The following is a 25,596-nucleotide window of genomic DNA, read 5'->3' as shown; positions in this document are numbered from 1 at the left end:
GGAGCCGGGGGCTGTGGGGGAGGCCGGGTGGGCAGGGCAGGCCACAGGAGGGGCTGTGTTCCCACACGTGGTCTCACCTCTTAGCAGAGGGGGGCCGCGGAGGTCAACGGGACGTGTGTCCCGGAGGAAGCATGCTGGGGGCCTCCCTCGGCCAGGCAGATGCGGGGTCACAGTCGCGGGGTCACAGACGCGGGGTCACAGGTGCTGAGGTCACAGACAGTGGGGTCGTGGATGCTGGGGTCACAGATGCCGGGGTCATGGACAGTGGGGTCACAGATGCTGGGGTCACAGACACTGGGGTCCCGGACACTGGGTCCCGGACGCCGGTCACTGCGGGAGCCTCCTGACTCACAGCAGCCAGTCCTCCTCAGGGGCCTTCATCTTGGTCCTCTACAACTGTCCAAATATAGACATAAATTACCTGGTTGAAGGCGACACCCCAAAGGGAAGAGAGTGTCTTGCAGTTTTCTTTGAAGACAGTGTCTTTTGTGCCGGCCAGGTGGGGCCAGGGTGCGCTGCCCCTCACTGGGGGGTCAGCGAGGGTCGCCCAGTGTGAGGGGGAGCCGCCTGGTCTGCACGCTCGCTGTGGGGCGTCTGTGGGGTGGGGAGGCCGGTGGTCTGAGAAGCTGGACAGGGCAGCTGACAGGAGGAGCAGTACAGACAGACCTACTGGGTCGGGCCTGGCTGCGGCACCACGGGTCCCGGGCCCTGTGGGAGTGTGTTGCGGTTTGTGGTTCCAGGACTGTGTGAGCAGGCTGGCTGTGGGCCGTGGAATGGAGCCCCCTGGTGCAGGGACAGGGCCCAGGCTGTCCCGTGGGACGGAGCCCCCTGGTGCAGGGACAGGGCCCAGGCTGTCCCATGAGCTGGTGCAGGGACAGGGCCCAGGCTGTCCCGTGGGACGGAGCCCCCTGGTGCAGGGACAGGGCCCAGGCTGTCCCATGAGCTGGTGCAGGGACAGGGCCCAGGCTGTCCCGTGGGACGGAGCCCCCTGGTGCAGGGACAAGGGCCCAGGCTGTCCCGTGGGACGGAGCCCCCTGGTGCAGGGACAGGGGTCCAGGCTGTCCCGTGGAATGGAGCCCCCTGGTGCAGGGACAGGGCCCAGGCTGTCCCGTGGGACAGAGCCCCCTGGTGCAGGGACAGGGCCCAGGCTGTCCCGTGGGACGGAGCCCCCTGGTGCAGGGACAGGGGTCCAGGCTGTCCCGTGGGACAGAGCCCCCTGGTGCAGGGACAGGGCCCAGGCTGTCCCGTGGGACAGAGCCCCCTGGTGCAGGGACAGGGCCCAGGCTGTCCCGTGGGACAGAGCCCCCTGGTGCAGGGACAGGGCCCAGGCTGTCCCATGAGCTGGTGCAGGGACAGGGTCCAGGCTGTCCCGTGGGACAGAGCCCCCTGGTGCAGGGACAAGGGCCCAGGCTGTCCCGTGGGACGGACCCCCCTGGTGCAGGGACAGGGGTCCAGGCTGTCCCGTGGGACAGAGCCCCCTGGTGCAGGGACAGGGCCCAGGCTGTCCCGTGGGACGGAGCCCCCTGGTGCAGGGACAGGGCCCAGGCTGTCCCGTGGGACGGAGCCCCCTGGTGCAGGGACAGGGGTCCAGGCTGTCCCATGGGACGGAGCCCCCTGGTGCAGGGACAGGGTCCAGGCTGTCCCATGAGCTGGTGCAGGGACAGGGCCCAGGCTGTCCCGTGGGACGGAGCCCCCTGGCGCTGCGGAGGCCTGGGGAGTCAGGCCAGCACGGTCCTGCAGGACAGTGGTGAGGCGTGTGGTGGGGGAGGGGAGGAGCTCTGTCCTGGACTTGGAGGAGGCTCTGGTCTCTGGAGGGGCTCCTAGGTGGCAGACGCCGTTCCCTCTGCCTGGCTGGTTTGGGGCTGGACTTGAGGCAGGCTACACAGTGGTGGTCATGGAGCCCTGACTCTACCCCGGGGGCCGTGTCCCCTGGGTGTCTGGGAGGCTCCAGAGGCCGGCCTCCAGACCTCCCTTTGTCACCAGCTTCGGGAAAAGTCCTCATGGCGAAGCCCAGCCCCCAGCGCAGCCTGGGGGGCTGTGGCCACGTGGGGCGCTGCTCTCAGGGTGTCTGGGTGCTCTCCGCGCTGGCTCCCGGCCGGCCCAGCTCCAGTCCCACACTGGCCCCACGGCAGCCTCTGGAACCCAGGGCCCCCCGGGGCCCTCCTCACGCGCCCTGGGCCACGCTGGTTCATCTCTGGCCATACACACTGTAGATGCAGTTCTTTCTTGGCCTCCCAGGTGACTTTGGCGGTGGTTTTGGAGCGATTTCCACCAGTGTCAGCCTGGCTGGGGTCCCCAAGGCCTGCTGACCTGGGTGATGGCGGGCGTCAGGAGGGCGGGGACGGGAGGGACTTCCCAGCAAGAGCGAGGCTCCAACCTGCCGACGCTGCTCCTCACTCACAAAGTGTTGATGGGAAGCCCAGCAGATGGAGAAGTCGTGTCCCAGGGACTCTAGTCCCGGGGGACTCGCTGTGGTCCCCCAGGCACCGCTGCTTACCAGGGAGGAAGAGGGCATCTATGTGCTCCGGGCGTTCCCGTCCTGTGGTGCCCTCACGCACCACTGGTGCCCGTTTTGGTCATGATAGGCACGGTGGTGTTCGAGGTGTCCTGTGCTCTGGGGACCAGCAGACCCTTCCTCACCGTGCCAGGGGGAGCGGGAAGGGCACCCTGGGGTTCCCAGGGCTTCACCATGAGCGCAGGAGCCTCTAAAAGTGACTCAGCCCAGTCCAGACGTGGCGCCCGGGGCAGCAGGGTCCCCTAGGATGACCAGACGAGGTGCCTGGGGCAGCAGGGTCCCCTAGGATGACCGGACGTGGCGCGCGGGGCAGGCGGGGACTGACCAAGGATAACCGGACGTGGTGCCCGGGACACGTAGGGGGCTGACCGAGGATGACCAGACGTGGTGCCCGGGGCAGGCAGGGTCCCCTAGGATGACCGGACGTGGTGTCCGGGGCAGGCAGGGTCCTCCAGGATGAACAGACGTGGTGCCTGGGGCAGGCGGGGGCTGACCGAGGATGACTGGATGTGGTGCCCGGGGCATGTAGGGGGCTGACCGAGGATGACCAGACGTGGTGCCCGGGGCAGGCAGGGTCCCCTAGGATGACCAGACGAGGTGCCCGGGGCAGGCAGGGTCCCCTAGGATGACCGGACGAGGTGCCCGGGGCAGGCGGGGGACCTGAGCATGCCTGGGCCTGGGGTGCTGTCAGGCCCACTCTCCATGGTGCACTGTTCTTTTTTTAACATTTTTTTTGTGATTATGTGGTTACATAATTTCCCATCACTATCCCAGCATTGTGGGATAGTGATGCTCAGTTAAAGTCACCAACACATTCTATCTTTCCTGGAGCAAATGGTCTATCACGGTCTATAACATTGATGAGTTCTATGAGCTTTGCTATACAGTTATTTTTTCCACATTGGTGATATGTACATTTCTTTTGTTTTGCATAGCGTCAGCTGTTCCCTCTTTCCCACTTGTTCCCTCCCTCCCATCGCTGCATTGAGTTGCTTAGTTCATTTTGGTCAATGCCCAGTGCAGCTGATGGGTCCCGCTGCTGTATATTTTCCCTGATTCTCTCTACTTGTGTGTCGTCCTCCTGGTTTCCCTCCGGTGTACACATATACACCATACATGTGATCAGCAGCATGGGGTTATTTAGTAGTGGTTCAACCAGATGAGTGGGAGTTCTTTGTTTCTTAAGTCCTGTTAGTTTTGTCATATCACCTAACATTTTGGATTTAACATCCACTTATCAGGGAGACCATGTACCGTTTGTCTCTTCGTTCTTGGCTTACCTCGCTCAACATGATTTCTTCTAGCTCCATCCATTTCCCTGCAAATGCCATTATTTTGTCATTTCTAATGGCTGCATAATATTCTATTGTGTATAGATACCACAATTTTTGGATCCATTCATCTGTGGTGGGATTTCTGGGTTGTTTCCATATCCTAGCTATTGTGAACCGTGCTGCAATAAACATGGAGGTGCATGTGTCCTTGTATATTGGTTCCTGTTGTTCAGGGTAGATGCCTAGAAGTGGTATGACTGGGTCATAAGGGAGGTCAATAGTTTGCTCTCTGAGGACCCTCCAGACTGCCTTCCAAAGTGGTGGTATAAGTGTACATTCCCACCAGCAGTGGTGCACTGTTCTTGAAGAACTCATGGTTATCATGAGCTCGGCCCTCCTCCCTGTGCAACCTGCAGAGCCTGGTGTCTGTGCCTCCGCTGTGCAGGGGCACAGGTCGACTCCCCAGGGTTAACTGGCATGTCCAAGAGCTGTGGTCTGTGGCCTCTGATGGTACTTCCGTGGCTGACCTGGCCTCTGAGGTCCTTTCAAGGCTCCACAGATACCCATACCAGACAGGAAGCAGAGGACGCGCTCCAATACCAGACAGGAAGCAGAGGACGCGCTCCAATACCAGACAGGAAGCAGAGGATGCGCTCCAATACCAGACAGGAAGCAGAGGAGGACGCGCTCCAATACCAGACAGGAAGCAGAGGACGCGCTCCAATACCAGACAGGAAGCAGAGGACGCGCTCCAATACCAGACAGGAAGCAGAGGACGCGCTCCAATACCAGACAGGAAGCAGAGGACGCGCTCCAATACCAGACAGGAAGCAGAGGACGCGCTCCAATACCAGACAGGAAGCAGAGGACGCGCTCCAATACCAGACAGGAAGCAGAGGACGCGCTCCAATACCAGACAGGAAGCAGAGGACGCGCTCCAATACCAGACAGGAAGCAGAGGACGCGCTCCAATACCAGACAGGAAGCAGAGGACGCGCTCCAATACCAGACAGGAAGCAGAGGAGGATGCGCTCCAATACCAGACAGGAAGCAGAGGAGGATGCTCCAATACCAGACAGGAAGCAGAGGAGGATGCGCTCCAATACCAGACAGGAAGCAGAGGACGCGCTCCAATACCAGACAGGAAGCAGAGGATGCGCTCCAATACCAGACAGGAAGCAGAGGACGCGCTCCAATACCAGACAGGAAGCAGAGGAGGATGCGCTCCAATACCAGACAGGAAGCAGAGGATGCGCTCCAATACCAGACAGGAAGCAGAGGACGCGCTCCAATACCAGACAGGAAGCAGAGGATGCGCTCAGGTGGCAGCTGGCCTCCTGCCTGCACCCCTGCTGTAGGCTGTGCGCAGCCCTGACCTCTGGCCACGGGCCCCTGCTAAGGCCCTGCTACGGGCTGTCATGTGTAACACAGCACCTGCTCTGGCAGAGGTGGGGTCAGCAGCACCCCAGAAAATGATGGGGCCATGTGCCTGGGGGCTCCTGGGCACTGGGCACTGCCTACCTGACATTCACACAGGAACCAGTGCCCTCACCCCGTCCTCCCGATTGGAGGTGGCTGTGGGGTCCAGGGCCCTCACCCCATCCCCCTCTGCCTGGGGGTGACTGTGGGGTCCAGTGCCCTCACTCCATACCCCTCTGTCTGGGGGTGGCTGTGGGGTCCAGGGCCCTCACCCCATCCCCCTCTGCTTGTGGCTGTGGGGTCCAGTGCCCTCACCCCGTCCCCCTCTGCCTGGGGGTGACTGTGGGGTCCAGGACCCTCACCCTGTCCCCCTCTGACGGGGGGTGTGGGGCCCAGTGCCCTCATCCTGTGCCCCTCTGCCTGGGGGTGGCTGTGGGGTCCAGGGCCCTCACCCCGTCCCCCTCTGCTTGTGGCTGTGGGGTCCAGGGCCCTCACCCCGTCCCCCTCTGCTTGTGGCTGTGGGGTCCAGGGCCCTCACCCCGTCCCCCTCTGCCTGGGGGTGGCTGTGGGGTCCAGGGCCCTCACCCCGTCCCCCTCTGCCTGGGGGTGACTGTGGGGTCCAGGGCCCTCACCCCGTCCCCCTCTGCTTGTGGCTGTGGGGTCCAGGGCCCTCACCCCGTCCCCCTCTGCCTGGGGGTGGCTGTGGGGTCCAGGGCCCTCACCCCATCCCCCTCTGCCTGGGGGTGACTGTGGGGTCCAGGCCCTCACCCCGTCCCCCTCTGCTTGTGGCTGTGAGGTTGTGGAGATGACTCCGAGGCCCTGCAGGAGAGTGGGAGCCTGGTGGAGAGCCTGGAACACACTGGCAGGTCTGATGGGCCAAGCGGTCTGTGTCCATGACAGTCACCAGGACTCCTGGGAAGGACAGCAGATAGCCTGCACTTCGTTTTGAAAAGGAAGAAACAGAAGAGCCAGGGCAGAATGTTCTCGTTACAGACAGAGGCCCTAGTCCCTAGAAACGCCCCTGGGCCCACAGCACCACCCACACCAGCCTGATGGACACCGGACATCTACCTGGTGTCCCTCCTGACCACCATGGACATCCACCCCACACCCCTGCTGACCACCACGGACATCCACCCCACACCACTCCTGACCACCATGGACATCCACCCCACACCCCTGCTGACCACCACGGACATCTACCCCACACCCCTGCTGACCACCACGGACATCTGCCCCACACCCCTCCTGACCACCACGGACATCCACCCCACACCCCTGCTGACCACCACGGACATCCACCCCACACCCCTCCTGACCACCATGGACATCCACCCCACACCCCTGCTGACCACCATGGACATCCACCCCACACCCCTCCTGACCACCACGGACATCTACCCCACACCCCTGCTGACCACCACGGACATCCACCCCACACCCCTCCTGACCACCACGGACATCTACCCCACACCCCTCCTGACCACCATGGACATCCACCCCACACCCCTGCTGACCACCACGGACATCCACCCCACACCCCTGCTGACCACCACGGACATCTACCCCACACCCCTCCTGACCACCACGGACATCCACCCCACACCCCTGCTGACCACCACGGACATCCACTCCACACCCCTGCTGACCACCACGGACATCCACCCCACACCCCTCCTGACCACCGTGGACATCTGCCCTGCACCACTGCTGACTACCACGGACATCTATCCCACACCCCTCCTGACCACCACGGACATCTACCCCACACCACTCCTAACCACCATGGACATCTACCCCGCACCACTGCTGACCACCATGGACATCTGCCCCACACCCCTGCTGACCACCACGGACATCCACCCACACCCCTGCTGACCACCGTGGACATCTGCCCTGCACCACTGCTGACTACCACGGACATCTATCCCACACCCCTGCTGACCACCACGGACATCTACCCCACACCACTCCTAACCACCACGGACATCCACCCACACCCCTGCTGACCACCATGGACATCTGCCCCACACCACTGCTGACCACCACGGACATCTGCCCCGCACCACTGCTGACCACCACGGACATCCACCCCACACCCCTGCTGACCACCACGGACATCTACCCCACACCACTCCTAACCACCACGGACATCCACCCACACCCCTGCTGACCACCATGGACATCTGCCCCACACCACTGCTGACCACCACGGACATCTATCCCACATTCCTGCCTGCCAGCTATGGCTGGGGACCCAGTCCAGCCTCCAGTTACCTACTGACCTGGGGCACTGACTTTGGTTCTGAGTAAGGACAGCAGCCCTAATCCAGTAGAGAAGCCTCTGGTCAGTTTGGCCAGCTGTAAGTGTGCAGCTGTGTCTGGGTTCATGGTGGCCACTGGTGGGGCAGAGCCGGTCATTGTGCAGATTCATGTGTCTAAAGTAGCTGGGTGGACTTGAGTTTCCAGAGCTTCTGCATGTGGTGTGGTTGCTAGTCTCCCCCATCCCCAGCCTCTGGGAGGGCTTCCTGCGGGGCAGACACACAGTGGTGGGATTTGAGTCAGGACTAAGGACCCTGGAGTCTGTGCTGGAGGAAACTCCTTGTCTGCTCCTCTTTGGATTTCCAGTGGTCGTGAGCAAACACCAGAGCAACCCCAGGAGACTGGAGGACAGAGTTAGGTGTGTCTGAGCTGCTGAAGGTCCAGGCCCAGTCTGCCCACCGTCTCCCCATACCAGCACGTGGACCCCCTCAGAGTCTACTGGGGACCTACCAGAACTGCTCCACACTGCCCCCATGTCTCTACTCCCTTTCCCAGCATCCTGCAGCCCCTCAGCCAGAAGGAAGAGACAGCTGAACCTCACTGAGGCCGGCCTCCTTCCCTCCCTGGGGGCTTCCTGAAGATGTGCAGGGTTCTGGCGGCTACCTTGACAGGGCAGCAGAAAGTCACCCACAGATAGACTCTAGATTCAACCAAACAAGAACAGTTCGTGGAGATTCTGGTGTGATTTCTGACTCACATAGAACTAAAACCAAGGAGGAAACACAGATGGCTGTGTGGACAGACACAGTCCCAGGAAGACAGCCTTCCCTTTGCTAAGAATGATGGAGTGTGATCCCCTGTGATGATGGAGTGTGTCTCCTGTGATGATGGAGTGTGTCCTCTGTGATGATGGAGTGTGTCCTCCATGATGATGGAGTGTGTCTCCTGTGATGATGGAGTGTTTCTCCTGTGATGGAGTGTGTCCTCCGTGATGATGGAGTGTTTCTCCTGTGATGATGGAGTGTGTCCTCTGTGATGATGGAGTGTTTCTCCTGTGATGGAGTGTGTCCTCCGTGATGATGGAGTGTGTCTCCTGTGATGATGGAGTGTGTCTCCTGTGATGATGGAGTGTGGTCTCCTGTGATGATGGAGTGTGGTCTCCTGTGATGATGGAGTGTGATTTCCTGTGATGATGGAGTGTGGTCTCCTGTGATGATGGAGTGTGGTCTCCTGTGATGGAGTGTGTCTCCTGTGATGATGGAGTGTGATTTCCTGTGATGATGGAGTGTGGTCTCCTGTGATGATGGAGTGTGGTCTCCTGTGATGATGGAGTGTGGTCTCCTGTGATGGAGTGTGTCTCCTGTGATGATGGAGTGTGATTTCCTGTGATGATGGAGTGTGGTCTCCTGTGATGATGGAGTGTGGTCTCCTGTGATGGAGTGTGTCTCCTGTGATGATGGAGTGTGATTTCCTGTGATGATGGAGTGTGGTCTCCTGTGATGATGGAGTGTGGTCTCCTGTGATGGAGTGTGTCTCCTGTGATGATGGAGTGTGGTCTCCTGTGATGATGGAGTGTGGTCTCCTGTGATGATGGAGTGTGGTCTCCTGTGATGGAGTGTGTCTCCTGTGATGATGGAGTGTGGTCTCCTGTGATGATGGAGTGTGGTCTCCTGTGATGATGGAGTGTGGTCTCCTGTGATGGAGTGTGTCTCCTGTGATGATGGAGTGTGGTCTCCTGTGATGATGGAGTGTGGTCTCCTGTGATGATGGAGTGTGGTCTCCTGTGATGATGGAGTGTGGTCTCCTGTGATGATGGAGTGTGTTTCCCCCTCCCTCACTGTGATTGTGGAATATTTTTTCTTCTGGCTGACCTCTCAGGCGCACTGACTCAACGGTTCCCAGCAGAGGCTAATACACAGCCTTGAGAGCTCTTTTGTATCCTGATGCTATCTACCCCGGAATCTCTTATTTCCTTCCTATTTAATTGTGTCCAGTAATTATATCTAGAGAGCAGAATCTGCAGGCTACACTCCGAGAGAGTGCATGTCTGCGAGCCTCCTGTGTTTGTTTTTGGGGGCCATGCGGGTCCCAGACACTTCCTGGGTAGATTGGTCTGTGCCACCTGGGCACTATGGGCTGGTCCCCTAGGGCACTTTCCGGTGATTGTCTTGTGTGTCACATAAACAAACAGAGTGAGGGGGGCGGGACCAAGCTTAACTCCTTATGTCAGCATAAGCTCTGAAGAATCTCTGGTGCTTCCCAGCCTGGGGTCTCAGGGCTGGGGGGCCCAGTGTCCGGGAGGAGGGCAGTGCCACTGGGGCTTTCCTCGGAGTGAGCGGCAGTGTGTCCTGTGGTCCCCCTGGGCCCTGAGCTCAGACAGAGGATCTAGCTGCCATGACTGTGGAAGCACATTCGGCTCCTATCCAGGAGAAGCATGGCGGGTGCACAGGAAGGGCGGACACTGGACGGCAGCTCTGACTATGGCTTATGGGGCTGGGGGTGCTACTGAGTCACTATGTTTGATGCTCAAGTCCTGCAGGGTGTCCACCGTGAGTGAAGAAAAGCCCTGGGCAGGCAGTGCTGCCAGCCATGGAGAGAGGACAGTGCACATACCTTCCCTGGAACTCTGTGGAGATGAAGGCAGATGGCAGGAAATGGGCTGGTTCTGCAAGTGTGTGTGTGTGTGTGAGACACACGTGTGCACACTTGTGTGCCCTTGGAGCTCCGCTCAGATGAAGGCTGGTTCTGCAAGTGTGTGTGTAAGCCAGGTGCTGGTGGCTCACATTTGTAATCCTAGCTACTCAAGATGCTGAGATCATAGGATCACTAGCATGTTAGACTGGAGGTGTGGCTCAGGAGGTAGAGCAAGAAAGGCACGTGAGTACGTGAGGCCCTGAATTCAAACCACGATACTGCCACCTCCACCAGAGGATTTAGAATGATGGACAATGGGGGCGGTCTTGCAAAGGTGTGCATTCCCACCTTACTTCTTCCTTCCGGGCTTGTGGAACTGTGCCAGTGGTCTACCCTGTGCCGGTGGTACGGCATAGTCAAAGCTTCGGCTTCTTCTCCTGTGAATTTTGGTAGGTCATATTTACTTACCAAAATCTTTCTTTCCTTCTTTCTTTCTTTCTTTCTATCTTTCTTTCTTTCTTTCTTTCTTTCTTTCTTTCTTTCTTTCTTTCTTTCCTTCTTTCTTTCTTTCTTTCTTTCTTTCCTTCTTTCCTTCTTTCTTTCTTTCTTTCTTTCTTTCTTTCCTTCTTTCCTTCTTTCCTTCTTTCTTTCCTTCTTTCTTTCTTTCTTTCTTTCCTTCTTTCCTTCTTTCCTTCTTTCTTTCTTTCTTTCTTTCTTTCTTTCCTTCTTTCTTTCTTTCCTTCTTTCTTTCTTTCTTTCCTTCTTTCCTTCTTTCTTTCCTTCCTTCTTTCTTTCTTTCTTTCTTTCTTTCTTTCCTTCTTTCTTTCTTTCTTTCTTTCTTTCTTTCTTTCTTTCTTTCTTTCCTTTCTTTCTTTCTTTCCTTTCTTTCTTTCTTTCTTTCTTTCTTTCTTTGTTTCTTTCTTTCCTTCCTTCCTTCCTTCCTTCTTTCTTTCTTTCTTTCTTTCTTTCTTTCTTTCTTTCTTTCTTTCCTTCCTTCCTTCCTTCCTTCTTTCTTTCTTTCTTTCTTTCTTTCTTTCCTTCTTTCCTTCTTTCCTTCTTTCCTTCCTTCTTTCTTTCTTTCTTTCTTTCTTTCTTTCTTTCTTTCTTTCTTTCTTTCTTTCTTTCTTTCTTTCTTTCTTTCTTTCTTTCTTTCTTTCTTTCTTCTGTGCTGGGGATCAAACCTAGGGCCTCACACATGCACGCATTTCCTATTCCATAGAGCTGCATCTCCAGCCTACAAATTCAGACTACTTTTAATCTTCATTTAAAAAACGATGGGTTCTGAGTCGGGCACTGATGGTTCACGCCTATAATCCTAGCTACTCAGGAGGCTGAGATTTGAGGATGCTGCCTCAAAGCCAGCCTTGGCAGGAAAGTCCATGGGACCCTTAAGTCCCATGAACCAGCAGAAAGTCAGAAGTGGAGCTGTGGTAGAGTGGCAGGCTTGAGTGAAAAGCCAGGCCAGAGCAGAGGCCAGCATGAGCCCCAGCACTAGCATCCACAACACGGGGCTTAGGAGTGGCTCAAATGGTAGAGGGCCTACCTGGCCAGCGTGAGCCCCAGCACTAGCATCCACAACACGGGGCTTAGGAGTGGCTCAAATGGTAGAGGGCCTACCTGGCCAGCGTGAGCCCCAGCACTAGCATCCACAACACGGGGCTTAGGAGTGGCTCAAATGGTAGAGGGCCTACCTGGCCAGCGTGAGGCCTGGAATTCAATCTCTATACTGAAAAAAAGCTATTCTTTCTTTCCTTTTTTTTTTTTTTTTTTTTTTTTTTGTTATGGGGCTTGAACTCAATCCCTGGCACTATTCCTGAGCTTTTTTTGTTCAAGGCTAGCACTCTATCACTTTGAGCCATAGCTCAATTTCTGGCTTTTAGGTAGTTAATTAGAGATAGGTGTCTCACGGACTTTCCTGCCTGGGCTGGCTTTGAGCCATGATCCTCAGATCTCAGCCTCCTGAGTAGCTAGGATTTCAGATGTGAAAGCTTCTATGGCTCTAGGCCTTCCTGGCCTGTGAACACATTGCCTATCTTGTTTTTTCTCTTCTTTTGGCCAGTACTGGGGTTTGCATGCAGGGCTTGGACACTGTCCCTTAGCTTTTCATTCAAGGCAGGTAGGTGTTCGACCCAGCTCCACTGCTGGCCCTTTTCCTGGCTCATTGGAGACAGTGTCTCTCAGACTCTCCTGCCGGGCTGCATTGCCCCTGTCTGTGTGGGGCAGTCCCCCAGGCCTCCCCCTGGGTCTCCGGGCCTCACACCGTAAGGGTGCCAGGTGGTGGGTGGGCCAGCTCACTCCTGAGCACCTTGTTTCCAGGCAGGGTCACATCCGTAGGTGCCTGGGGCCTGGCTTCCTCTCAGCTCAGCTTCCTCTGCTGCCTTCTTGGAATTTTTCCAGGATTCACAGCAATCGGTTCTCCCTGAAGCACAACTTAGCTTGGTCTCATGGTTTTACTACATTACATTTTAATTACAGTTAGATCAAGATCGCATTGGATTTCAGTCCTGGTTTCTTTGGCACAGGAGGCTCCTAGAATGTGTTGGTTGGTTTCCCAGAGCCTGGGGTATTTTCTGGTTGTCTCTCTGTGGCTGACTTTGACTCCGTTCTCTATGCTCACAGTTCACGTTCTCTGTTAAGCCTTCCCGACACTGGTTGGGTGGGTTCTGTGCTGTCACTGCTGGTGCTCGGGTCGCCGCGTCGGGAGCACAGGGAAGGGAGAGGGGGTTTCTGGTTTTCTCTGGTTCTGGGGGATTTACGGCACTGGCATTTTAGGGCACTTGAACCTATTGACTACCAGGCTCAATCTTCCCGGCAGGGTTAGCATGGACGCTCTCTCTGCTTTGGGGATTTAACAAGTACTTCTTATATATGCAGCCTATGTTTCTTGGAGATGTGGCCCTAGTGTTTGCCTGAACAGCTTTTCTGGTTCTGGTTGGCCCTGACCGGGCCTCTTATCCTCTGCTGGATGGGCTGCAGTTCCACCGGCCTTGTCTGCTATGCACGTGGAAACTTCAGTTGGATCTGCACACTCATGTTTGTGTGTTTGGATTGTGGGTGCCTGCCTGAGTGGCTGGATCAATGGTGCATTGATCAGCCCCAGCCCCAGCCTATCTCCTGATCACCACTGCACTGACCCAGCCCCAGCCCCAGCCATGTCTCCTGATCACCACTGCACTGACCCAGCCCCAGCCCCAGCCTATCTCCTGATCACCACTGCACTGACCAGCCCCAGCCCCAGCCATGTCTCCTGATCACCACTGCACTGACCCAGCCCCAGCTGTGTCTCCTGATCACCACTGCACTGACCCGGCCCCAGCCTATCTCCTGATCACCACTGCACTGACCCGGCCCCAGCCCCAGCCTATCTCCTGATCACCACTGCACTGACCCGGCCCCAGCCCCAGCCATGTCTCCTGATCACCACTGCACTGACCCAGCCCCAGCTGTGTCTCCTGATCACCACTGCACTGACCCAGCCCCAGCCCCAGCCATGTCTCCTGATCACCACTGCACTGACCCAGCCCCAGCCCCAGCCTATCTCCTGATCACCACTGCACTGACCCAGCCCCAGCCCCAGCCATGTTTCCTGATCACCACTGCACTGACCCAGCCCCAGGCCCAGCCTATCTCCTGATCACCACTGCACTGACCCAGCCCCAGCCATGTCTCCTGATCACCAGTGCACTGACCCAGCCCCAGCCCCAGCCCCAGCCATGTCTCCTGATCACCAGTGCACTGACCCGGCCCCAGCCCCAGCCCCAGCCGTGTTTCCTGATCACCACTGCACTGACCCAGCCCCAGCCCCAGCCGTGTTTCCTGATCACCACTGCACTGACCCAGCCCCAGTCCCAGCCCATCTCCTGATCACCAGTGCCCTGACCCGGCCCCAGCCCCAGCCCCAGCCCATCTCCTGATCACCAGTGCCCTGACCCGGCTCCAGCCCCAGCCCCAGCCCATCTCCTGATCACCAGTGCCCTGACCTGGCCCCAGCCCCAGCCCCAGCCGTGTTTCCTGATCACCACTGCACTGACCCAGCCCCAGTCCCAGCCCATCTCCTGATCACCAGTGCCCTGCCCCCGCCCCAGCTGTGTCTCCCTGGTCCACATTTCTGCGCCTCCCCTTACCTTCCCCAAATGTATAACTGATATACAAGTCAAAAGGTACAGTAATCAAAAACAGTGACAAAGGAGAAAACGAATCCAAAAAGCAAAATTACAAAAAGCCTTGTTTCCATTTTTCAGAGTTCATTTCGATAAGCGTCATTTTTTATGATCCTCTGCCCGTAGCTCTTGAGCCTCTGTGACCCTCTCCTTTGGGCTCTGTGGGTGAAGGCTTAGAGTCCTGTCCAAGTCTACTTCTTTGTCTTTTACCACCCGTTGTGCTTACTTGTCGATTTTTAGGCACATACTAGTTGCCGCAAGTGAGGGAAACCTGCACCCTCCCACTGTCTCAGGCAGGAACTCTGTCACCCTGCTGGACCTGCAAATCTGTTTTTAAAAATTAATTTAACTAGGGGAAAGAAAGGAGGAGGCTACAATGCTTGATAAGAAATGTACTCATTATCTTGTACTCATTGTCTTGTAACCCCTCTGTACAGTATTTTCACAATTAAAAAAAAAAGAAAAAAATTAATTTAACTGACACAAACACAGAACTCATACCTATGGCTGGGGTGGCGCACGGTATTTTAGGATAGTATCGCCGTGCTGTGTTTATATCAGGGTAGATACACCTGTAGGCTTCATTCTGTCATCTATTTCAAAGTGACTCACTCTCTGTGGCTCAAACCTCCCCACCGCCCTCCCACAGCCAGCCTCCTGCTGGGCGGCTCACGGCTGAGCCACACCCTGGCCCCAGCCTTGCTGTAACAAAAGCTCCTTCCCGGGATGGTGGGGATGGCTGTCAGCATCTTGGTATGAGAGGCTTGGCCTGTGAATGTGTCTCTTGGAAAGGCTGTCACTGCCGGGGCAGGTTGACCGGGCTGGGAGTGGGGCTGTGGGGCCACGTGGTGCTGATGGCTTCAATACCGATCAGGGCTTATTTTGAACATGTATTTTTAACTCACTGCCCGAGGAAACAGAAATTAATGACTCCGAGTATTTGTGCACACACCAAAAAAGTAGCTCATGTCGATAGCGGTGCCTTTTAATAGCCTGTTTGTCTGGCAGCTCCTAAGGGATTCAAGCCAAATATTTAAGGTTTGAATAGGATGATTAAGCCAGGGAACAATCTCAGTCAACACTGGCTGAGCCAGCCTACCTGCCTTCTATCCTCTTCATGGAAGGGAAGAAGAAAGGGAAAACAAGAGCGGGATCTTCCTTCCATTTTCCAAGCAGAATTTGAACAGATAGGCTAGGTATCCATGTCACTCCTGTAATCCTAGCTACTCACAAGCCTGAGATCTGAGGAAGGAAGTTTGAAACCAGACTGGGCAAGAAAGTCTGTGACATTCTTATCTCCAGCTAACCAGCCAAAAGCTGGACATGGAGCTGTGGCTCAAGTGGTAGATTGCCAGCCTTGAGTGGAAAAGCCAAGGGACTATGCACAAGCCTTAAGTTCAAGCCATTTACACAAAAACAAATAAATGAACGAAGCTTGAGGAGTAGGAGCCCGTCTGGAGCGTGTCTGGAAGAATCCGTGGTCTGTTGGAAGTCCGGGGCCAGCAGTGCGCATGCCTGCGCTCACAGCTGAGGGAGGCTGGGAGAGGGAGGCTGGGTGAGGGAGGCTGGGGGAGGGAGGCTGGGAGAGGGAGGCTGGGAGAGGGCGCCGCTGCGCTGGCCTCACGCGCCCACTGGCCTGGGTGCCACTGGCTCTTCCTCTGGGCCGGGTTCCTTGAACTACCTCCATTCTCCAACTACCCAGCCCCTTCCTGCCTCTGCACCTCCGAGTGACCTCTGCTGCCTCCCCTTATCTTGCTGGGTAATAATAGCACAGAGATCAGAGATCGTGGGGGTGGGGTGAAGCGTGGTCTGCTTATCTCCAGCATGGAAGCTGGCTGGTCTAAATGAGAGTGAAGTATTTGTGTCTGGACAGGGCTACATGCTACAAAATAGAGGGGAGGGGGAAAAGGTTAGAGTAAGAGCGGAGGCAGAGGGGAGGCAGAGGGGAGGGGGGAGGCAGGGCGGAGGCAGGGGAGGCAGGGGGGAGGCGGGGAGGAGGCACGGGGGAGGCAGGGGAGGTGGGGGGGAGGCAGAGGGGAGGTAGAGGGGAGGGGGGAGGCAGGGCGGAGGCAGGGGGAGGCGGGGGAGGAGGCAGAGGGGAGGCAGGGGAGGGGGGGAAGGCAGAGAGGAGGCTGGGGGAGGGGAGGCGGGGGAGGCAGGGGGGGAGGCAGAGGGGAGGCAGGGCGGAGGCAGGGGAGGCAGGGGGAGGCGGGGAGGAGGCACGGGGGAGGCAGGGGTAGGAAGGCAGAGAGGAGGCTGGGGGAGGGGAGGCAGGGGGAGGCAGGGGAGAGGCAGGGTGGCAGAGGGAGGCAGCCCCTTTACCTGTAGGTAGATCCATGTAATGCATCTTATCTCCCTGATAGGTTGTAGACACGCATATGATTCTCTAGAGAAACAGCGGCACACTTTAAACACTTACTGTTATATAGTATTATTTCATATGCATGTTATTCTTCTCGACCTCGGTATATATAAATATATAAACTAAGGTAGATAGTGGAGAGGTGGTAGGTCCAGAGACCTCCTAGCGTTGCTCCTCATCCTCCACACAGGGAGTCATTCAACAAAACTGAGAGTGTTCTCCCAAAGCCCCGAGGCAGACACAGCTCCCTCCCTGGCCGCCAGTGAAGGGGGAGGCCCACATGTGGCTCATGTACGCCACAGTGAGGGGTGCAGGCTGGGAGGGGTGCAGGACCACACCGAGACTGCGCTCAGACAGAACGGGGAGCCGGGGCTGGGCAGGGGGAGGAAGGAGGAGCAGTGTGTGTAATTAATTGGGATCCAGGGCTGGGCAGGGGGAGGAAGGAGGAGCAGTGTGTGTAATCGGGATCCAGGGCTGGGCAGGGGGAGGAAGGAGGAGCAGTGTGTGTAATCGGGATCCAGGGCTGGGCAGGGGGGAGGAAGGAGGAGCAGTGTGTGTAATCAGGATCCAGGGCTGGGCAGGGGGAGGAAGGAGGAGCAGTGTGTGTAATCGGGATCCAGGGCTGGGCAGGGGGAGGAAGGAGGAGCAGTGTGTGTAATCAGGATCCAGGGCTGGGCAGGGGGAGGAAGGAGGAGCAGTGTGTGTAATCGGGATCCAGGGCTGGGCAGGGGGAGGAAGGAGGAGCAGTGTGTCATGGGGACTCAGGGCTGGGCAAGGGCTGGGCAGGGGGGATGAGGGAGGGAGGAGGGGCCTGTAAGCGGGACTCGGGTGTAGTCTGGGAAGCGGAGCATGCACTGGATCTCGACCGTGTGACAGTTGTAGCTGTGGTGTACGCACCTACAGTCAAGATGGCAAACTGTGTTAGAAACAATTTCTTTTTAAAAAAATCACTCACAGTTGAACTGAGAGTGGAGGCCCCGAGCACCAGGGCAGCCACAAGGGCCGGGGCAGAGCGAACATCAGCACCGCCAAGGGGGCTCGGGCTCCGCTGGGCCTCACCCACGCCGCCTGTGCAGGTCTAGGAAGGCAGTGAGCACAGGGCCTCTCCTGCCCGTCTGCTCTCCCGGGCTCCTGGGGTTCTGTCCGCTCTGACCTGGCTGCTGTCTGGGTGAGCCTGGGCAGGTGTCTGTGCTGTCAGGACCCGGTGGGCACCGCATTGTGGCCCTCACGATTAGTGGTGTATGCACATGAGGGCTTGGAGTAGTGTCCAACCAGGACACACCAAGAAGGCTTGGGAGCTGAATTGGGGGCGGCACACACAGTCACCCGTGAGGGCGTGAGCCACCGGGAGTCCAGCTGGGGCTCTGCCTGGCCTCTGTGCTCACCTCCGCGGACGGGCACTGGCATGTGGCCGTGCTCACCTCCGCGGACGGGCACTGGCATGTGGGAATTCCTCCCAAAACCAAGCCCTTGGGGACACCTTTGACCAGGGACCACATGACCAGATGAGTTGCGGAGGGCTAAGCTGGCTTTGTGATTCAGCAAATATTTGCTGGCCTGTCCTTTCCTGTTGATACAAGGATGTGTCAGAAACAACCAGGTCTCTGCTCCAGGGTAAGCGGGACCTGGCGCTGCAGGTGGAGGGAACTTGGGAAAGTGTAAGGTGCTGGATTGGGTAGACCAGCTATTTTAACAACCCAAAGCTGTAGGCCAGAGAGGTCAGCAAGCTTAGCTCTACTGTGTGTGTGTGTGTCTGTGTGTCTGTATATACATATGTGTTTGTGCATGTGTGTGTGCATATATGTGTTCAAGTGTGTGTGTGTGTGTGTGTGTGTATGTGTGCGTGCTGGTTTTGTACCCCGAACTCAGGGTTTTGTGCTTTTGCCTGGCTTTTCTGCTCGAGGCTGGTGCTCTACCACTTGAGCCACACCTCCACTTACAGCTTTTTGGTGGTTGATTGGAGAGGAGTTATACTGACTTCGGCCCAGCTGGCTTTGAACCAGAATCCTCAAATCTCAGCCTCTGATGACTGAGGTGAGCCACCAGTGCCTGGCTCCCACTGAGGCAGCTGGCACCTGGCACTCTGCATGGCTGCACTGCAATCTTAGGCGTGCAGTCCCTACAGGACTGGGCACCACCCCGCCCTGACGTCCCCATCGATCTCCACGCCACCGGAGCTGCTACTCTTAGGTCTGTGTATTGCTGCTCTGAGCTGCAGGTCAGTTACCACACACTGCTGTTTCCAACTGGGCTGTGAAGGCATCTGTGAGGCGTGGGGCCTCGCTCCAGGTCACACAGCCTGTGAGAGGTGTGTCCAGAGCTGAAGCTCCTGCAGCTCTGTGGAATTCCAGTGCAGGCTCCTCTGGTCTGGCGCTGTGTGTGGATGTGGGCTGTGATGTCACAGGAGGTTTCTCTGGTCTCCCTCGTGCTGTGGTGGAGTCTGGGCTGGTTCTAGTCTGCTGCTGTCCACAGTGGCTGTCCCACACACTGGGCTTGCTTTCGCAGCCCTGCTGGGTGGCGTCTTGGGTGACAGAGGTGTTGTTTCAATGGAGACCACTTTGCCAGTGTACTGCTTGTGTGGTGGTCTCAACGGGCCCTGTGCTTGTGATCCTGTCCATCTTGGCTGGAGGCCAGGCTGCGTGCTGCATTCTGGGGACCTCTCGTCCCGCCCAGGGGGATCTGAACAGGGAGGGGAAACCGGCTGGGGCCGCTGGAGCTGTGGCCAGGGCTGGGCCGGAAGGGTTCTGTGGCCTGGGTTTTGGGTGATTCTCCCCTGTGGCCTGGACAGATGACTTTGGAGGGAGAAAGAAGCAGGGGGGCAGGTAGTCTGCACAGCGGCCAGCACCCGGGAGCCAACGGCTGGACATTCCTGTCGGGGGCCCTGCCGTGGCGGCCCAGGTCCTGGAGCCTCCGTGATGGCGTCTTCCAGCTCTGCCTTGGAGCTGCAAGGCCTTGTCGGTGCTCAGTGAGCACGGAGCTCCCCGCCAGTGGACTCTGCCCTCCGTGAACCGGCCCCGCTCCCCACTGCACATTCTCCAGGTGTCGCTGCAGCCACTCAGCGGCCGCTCCGTGTGCTGCGTCTTGCAGTTCACTGTTGCCCGCCACAGCGGCGCTGACCACACCGTGTGGCTGTGTCGGCCTCACGCCCATGTCTTCTTTCCTCTCGGATCCCTTCCCTTTGCCACGGTCACCCATGGGACATTTTGCAGAGCCCTTGGCCCTAGAATGGCTTCCTGTTTCTCTCCCACTTGGTCCCGGTCCCTCTAGGTTCAGTTGTCTGGTGCACAGCTTGGACGTTTTCCTGGCACTACTGCCACCTGTTGGGTCTGATGTGCCCAGAGAGTCCTCAATGTTCTGATTACCCCCAGCGGGTTGTCAGTGGGGATTCTGATCTCTGTGTTCAAGGAGTTCAGGACTCAACCCATTTCTGCAGGCCAGCAGAAGGCTGCCTAGCTGCGTGCCCCTCCCGGGGTTTGGCTGCCTCTGCACACTGCTTTGGCCCCCGCTGGCCCCTCCACCTGGGCCCCACATTCTCCGCACTCAGCTTGTATGGCTATGAAGGGCTTTGGAAAGCCTGCTCAGGACCAGAGGCTCAGAGGAGAAGTAAGGATTCCAGGGCCCAGGGAGGTCCCAGGCCTTGCCTGCCCACTGGCTCAAGTGATCTTCCTGCCTCCCTGTCCTTACTGGCTGGGGCTACAGATGTGAACCCTGGTGCTCTTTGTGCCCTCTGCTCTGGCCTTTCTCAAAGCTACTGCAGACCTCCGTCCAGGATTTATGTGGGAGGTGACTGTGGATCTACAACAAGGGACTGAGGGAGGCTGAGGCGGGCGTCTCTGGGCCCCGTCTGCGGCAGATCTCACAGGCCAGCATGGTGGCAATGGGGCCTTGGGCAGCCCTGATGGGTAAAACTCCTCTGGCTGTGACAGGAACTTGGGCCAGAGAGGTCAGGTCCTAGAGGGCAGGCAAAGGCCCTGTCCCCTCAGTCCCCTCAGCCAGCTGCCTACCCCATGTTTGCTTTTATTTCTTTCCTTTTCCTCTTCCTCCTCTTTCTCCTCCTCCTCCTCCTCTTCCTCCTCTTCTTCTTCTTTTTTTTTTTTGTCAGTCATGGGGCCTGAACTCTGGGCCTGGGCACTGTCCCTCAGCTCTTCAGCTCAAGGCTAGTGCTCTACCACTTGAGCCACAGCACCACTTCCAGCTTTTTTCTGCTTATACGGTGCTGAGGAATCAAACCCAGGGCCTGGTGCATGCAAGGCAAGCACTCTACCGCTAAGCCACCTTCCCAGCCCTCTTCTTTGTTTTTTAAAACTGAAAAAAAAAAAAAAAAAAAAAAGACACAGCTTTAGGAAACTCTTTCCCTCTTTGCGTTCACCTGGGCCTCCCCATTCCGGTCCCTCTGGTGGGCTTTGTCCCAGGGGTTGGAGCAGTCGCTGACAGATGTCCTGGGAGCTCATGGAAGTCATTGGCTGCCCCCCTGCATCCCCCACGACACCTGTAAAGGTGGACCTGCGTGGTGCCGTGTGCCGCTAAAGACAGGCAGCTTCTTGTGAGAAGTGAGTGCTCGGCCTCCCCAATAGACTCCTAGTGCTCCCTGCCAGGTCCCAGGCCTGGGAGCTTACCCTTCCCTACCCTGGTCCCAGGCCCCGGAGCTCACCCTTCCCTGCCCCCGTCCCAGGCCTGGGAGCTCACCGTTCCCTGCCCCCGTCCCAGGCCTGGGAGCTCACCCTTCCCTACCCTGGTCCCAGGCCCCGGAGCTCACCCTTCCCTGCCCCCGTCCCAGGCCTGGGAGCTCACCCTTCCCTGCCCCCGTCCCAGGCCTGGAGCTCACCCTTCCCTGCCCCCGTCCCAGGCCTGGGAGCTCACCCTTCCCCAGTGTGTCTGCCCTCCCTGGTCCTCAAGACAGAAGGTTCCTCACTCAGACAGAGGAAGGTTGTTTTCAGACCAAACCACAGACATGGTGCCCTCCTGACTGGAAGGGGACCCCCTTCCCAGCTGGGGGTGGGGTGGGGCTGTGTGCGGGGCTTGTGTCTGCCACATGCCAACAGGCCATCAGGGAAACCCAGAGGTCAATCAGAGGACGTGGGATCCATTTGAAGAAGTTCCAGTGGGGCAAAGCTAGGACAAATGCTTGAAAGGAACACAGTGGAGCAAGGTTGTAATATGCCTAGATATCTTTGGAGTACGGCCAGGGCCGTGTGTTCCTACAGAAATCACTGAGGGAGGGACGGCTGCCTGGACCGCTTTGGTAGGAGCCCGGCGCTGGTGGCCCGGGGGACTTAGCCCCTGCTTCTCTCTGCAGGGGACCCTGGTGCCGGGAGGGGTTAGGTCCCCTTGGGAGGACTCTGCGCTGAACCCAAGTTCTGGGCAGGTGGAGGAGGCTTTGCTCCTCCAGTTCTTCCAGCAACATCCAGGTCTTTTGGCAGAGCCCCCCAACATTTTAGGCGTTTTGGGGTGTTGTCCCCAGTTTGGGGTGTTGTCCTCGGTTCGGGGTGTTGTGTTGTCCCTGGCATTGGCTCCTGGTGAAAGGGGCAGGGCATGGGTGAGGCTCTGGCCTGTTTCTCCCTGGTCTCTGTCAGGCTGTCCAAAGCTGCCCAGGCTTCTGCACATGTCCCCCCCCCCAGGGTAAGTAGGCAGGCCGTGCACTCGGACACACTGGACACACTCGGACACACGGGACACACTGGACACACTCGGACACACGGGACACACTCGGACACACGGGACACACTGGACACACTCGGACACACGGGACACACTCGGACACACGGGACACACTGGACACACTCGGACACACGGGACACACTCGGACACACGGGACACACTCGGACACACGGGACACACTGGACACACTAGGACATACGGGACACACTGGACATACTCGGACACACTGGACACACGGGACACACTCGGACACACGGGACACACTCGGACACACGGGACACACTCGGACACACGGGACACACTCGGACACACTCGGACACACGGGACACACTCGGACACACTCGGACACACGGGACACACTGGACACACTGGGACACACGGGACACACTCGGACACACGGGACACACTGGACACACTGGACACACTGGCCTGGCCAGTGCCTTTGGCGGGCAGAGCTCGGCCTGGGCAAGGGGGCCGCGGGCCGGGCCTTCGCTGGCGGGGCGGGGCCCCGGGCACACCCCGTGTCCGCCTCTCCGTCCTGGGAGGGGCCCCAAGGCCGGGGCGCGGGCCAGACCCCCCCCTCCCCGTCCCGTCACCGTGGCCACCGACAGGGTGCAGGCCTCCGCGGCTCCGGGCGAAGGTCTGGGAGAAGCTGGGGGCGGGGCCTGGGCGGGGCGAGGCGGGGCCCGGGGCGGTGGCGGGAGGGGTGAGGGGGACCCGAGGTGGCGGGAGTCGGGGGGAGGGGGCGAGCGGTGCAGGACGGGCGGGATCGGACCCGCAGGCAGAGGCCGCGGTTCCCCGCTCCTCCCCGGCCCCGCCCCTCTCCGGCCCCGCCCCTTCCCGGCCCGCCGGCCCCGCCCCTCTCCGGCCCCGCCCCTTCCCGGCCCGCCGGCCCCGCCCCTCTCCGGCCCCGCCCCTTCCCGGCCCGCCGGCCCCGTCCCCCTCCGGCCCCGCCCCTTCCCGGCCCGCCGGCCCCGCCCCTCGCAGGCCCCGCCCCTTCCCGGCCCGCCGGCCCCGCCCCGCCTCGCGGCGGGCAAACTTTTCCGCGGGGCCGGGCGGGCGGCGCGGTCACGTGACCCCGGCCCCGCCCCGCCCCGGCCGAGCCCGGCCTCGGCTGCCTGGCGGCGGAGGCGCCCGGACCGAGCGGCGGCGTGGGCGATGCCGACCAACTTCACCGTGGTGCCCGTGGAGGCGCGCGCCGACGGCGGCGGGGCCGGGGCGGCGGAGCGCGCGGAGGACGCGGGGCCCGCGAGGGACGCGGAGCGCGCGGAGGACGCCGAGCCCGCCCCGCCGGGCCCGGGTGAGCGCTCGCACCTGCCGCGCGCCGCACAAAGGCGGCCCGGCCCGGCGCCCCGCGCTGGGCGGCCGCCGGGTCCCCCTCCCCGGGCTCCCCTCCCCGGGCTCCCCTCCCCGGGCTCCCCTCCCCGGGCTCCCCTCCCCGGGCCGGTCCCCCTCCCCGGGCTCCCCTCCCCGGGCTCCCCTCCCCGGGCTCCCCTCCCCGGGCCGGTCCCCCTCCCCGGGCTCCCCTCCCCGGCCGGGTTCCCCTCCCCGGGCCGGTCCCCCTCCCCGGGCTCCCCTCCCCGGGCCGGTCCCCCTCCCCGGGCCGGTCCCCCTCCCCGGGCCGGGCCCCCTCCCCGGCCGGACTCCCCTCCGTGGGCCGGTCCCCCTCCCCGGGCCGGTCCCCCTCCCCGGGCCGGGCCCCCTCCCCGGGCCGGGCCCCCTCCCCGGCCGGACTCCCCTCCGTGGGCCGGGCTCCCCTCCCCGGGCCGGTCCCCCTCCCCGGGCCGGGCCCCCTCCCCGGCCGGACTCCCCTCCGTGGGCCGGGCTCCCCTCCCCGGGCCCGCGGCCCGTCCCCGAGCGCCGTGCGGGGTTCTCTCCCCGGTCGCGCGACCCCGCCCGCGGAGCCCAAGTTCCCGGGAGTCGGCGGGGCCGGGACGCGAGCGCTGGCCGGGCCTCGTCCGGTCCGCGCGCGCCCGCGCGCATGGAGTGTGGCGGAGGACGGAGGACACTTCACCAACTCCCGCCGGACTGGAGGCCGGGGAGGCGCGGGGCCGCTGAGCCTCCGGAAACCATGGGGCAGAGTCCGGGGTGGAATCTGGTGGGAGGAGGGTGCTGACCCGCGCGGTGGTCTCCCAGGTAGGCGGTCTCTGGGGTACGCCGTCTTGGGGCAGGTGGTATCTCGGGGTCGGTGGTCTCCAGGTAGGTGGCCTCTCTGGGTAGGTGGCGTCTAGGGGTAGGTGGTGTCTAGGGGTAGGTGGTTGTCTAGGGGCAGGTGGTGTCTAGGGGTAGGTGGTGTCTCTGGGTAGGTGGTCCCTTGGGGCAGGTGGTGTCTAGGGGTAGGTGGTGTCTAGGGGTAGGTGGTTGTCTAGGGGCAGGTGGTGTCTAGGGGTAGGTGGTGTCTCTGGGTAGGTGGTCCCTTGGGGCAGGTGGTGTCTAGGGGTAGGTGGTGTCTAGGGGTAGGTGGTGTCTCTGGGTAGGTGGTGTCTAGGGGTAGGTGGCGTCTAGGGGTAGGTGGTGTCTCTGGGTAGGTGGTGTCTCTGGGTAGGTGGTGTCTCTGGGTAGGTGGTGTCTCTGGGTAGGTGGTGTCTAGGGGTAGGTGGTGTCTAGGGGTAGGTGGTGTCTAGGGGTAGGTGGCGTCTAGGGGTAGGTGGTGTCTAGGGGTAGGTGGTGTCTCTGGGTAGGTGGTGTCTAGGGGTAGGTGGTGTCTCTGGGTAGGTGGTGTCTAGGGGTAGGTGGTGTCTCTGGGTAGGTGGCGTCTAGGGGTAGGTGGTGTCTAGGGGTAGGTGGTGTCTAGGGGTAGGTGGTGTCTAGGGGTAGGTGGCGTCTAGGGGTAGGTGGTGTCTAGGGGTAGGTGGTGTCTCTGGGTAGGTGGTGTCTAGGGGTAGGTGGCGTCTAGGGGTAGGTGGTCCCTTGGGGCAGGTGGTGTTTCGGGGCAGGTGGTCTCTGAGGTAGGTGGTCTCCCTCGGTTGTGCCCCCCCCTTGACTGACCTGAGCTCTGCTACTGTCCCATCTGGGCTGGAATCCCTCATCTCCCTCTGCTGGCTGGGACAAGTACCCTCCTGGGATCATGGAGCAACCAGTTACCTGCCTGCATAGTGCTAGCTGCCCCAGCCTGGTTGGCAGAGCCCTTGCCAGCTTTGTTCCTGGGCTCTGCGTCTCACACTTTGACCTTCTGTGGGGAATCTCCATCCCAGCTCCCAACCCCAGCCTCCTGGCTGCGACTTCCAGGTGACCTTGAGCCCGTTGCTTCATCTCTGGGCCTGGTTCTCTGCATTGGTGGGGTGCTGAGGAGGTGAGGGGCCAGTGTGGCCG

At 59.6% G+C, this 25,596-nt stretch overlaps 1 protein-coding gene across 2 annotated transcripts in view; it reads left to right on the top strand.

Moving 5' to 3' along the window:
• Window positions 1-23,369: 23,369 nt before the first annotated feature.
• Slc12a7 (solute carrier family 12 member 7) overlaps window positions 23,370-25,596 on the top strand; it is a 75,266-nt gene continuing 73,039 nt past the window's right edge. The window contains exon 1 of one of the 2 annotated variants that reach the window (XM_070042115.1): window positions 23,370-23,584. In XM_070042115.1, coding sequence (XP_069898216.1) covers window positions 23,443-23,584 — 142 coding nt within the window. In that variant the 5' untranslated portion in view covers window positions 23,370-23,442. The remainder of the gene's footprint in view (window positions 23,585-25,596) is intronic. The other variant, XM_070042116.1, reaches the window with a different exon arrangement.

Source organism: Dipodomys merriami, unplaced genomic scaffold, assembly GCF_024711535.1.
Source record: "Dipodomys merriami isolate MVZ:Mamm:240054 unplaced genomic scaffold, mDipMer1.0.p SCAF_32, whole genome shotgun sequence".
Classification (NCBI taxonomy): Eukaryota; Metazoa; Chordata; class Mammalia; order Rodentia; family Heteromyidae; genus Dipodomys; species Dipodomys merriami.
This window is presented reverse-complemented; position numbering and strand designations above follow the sequence as displayed.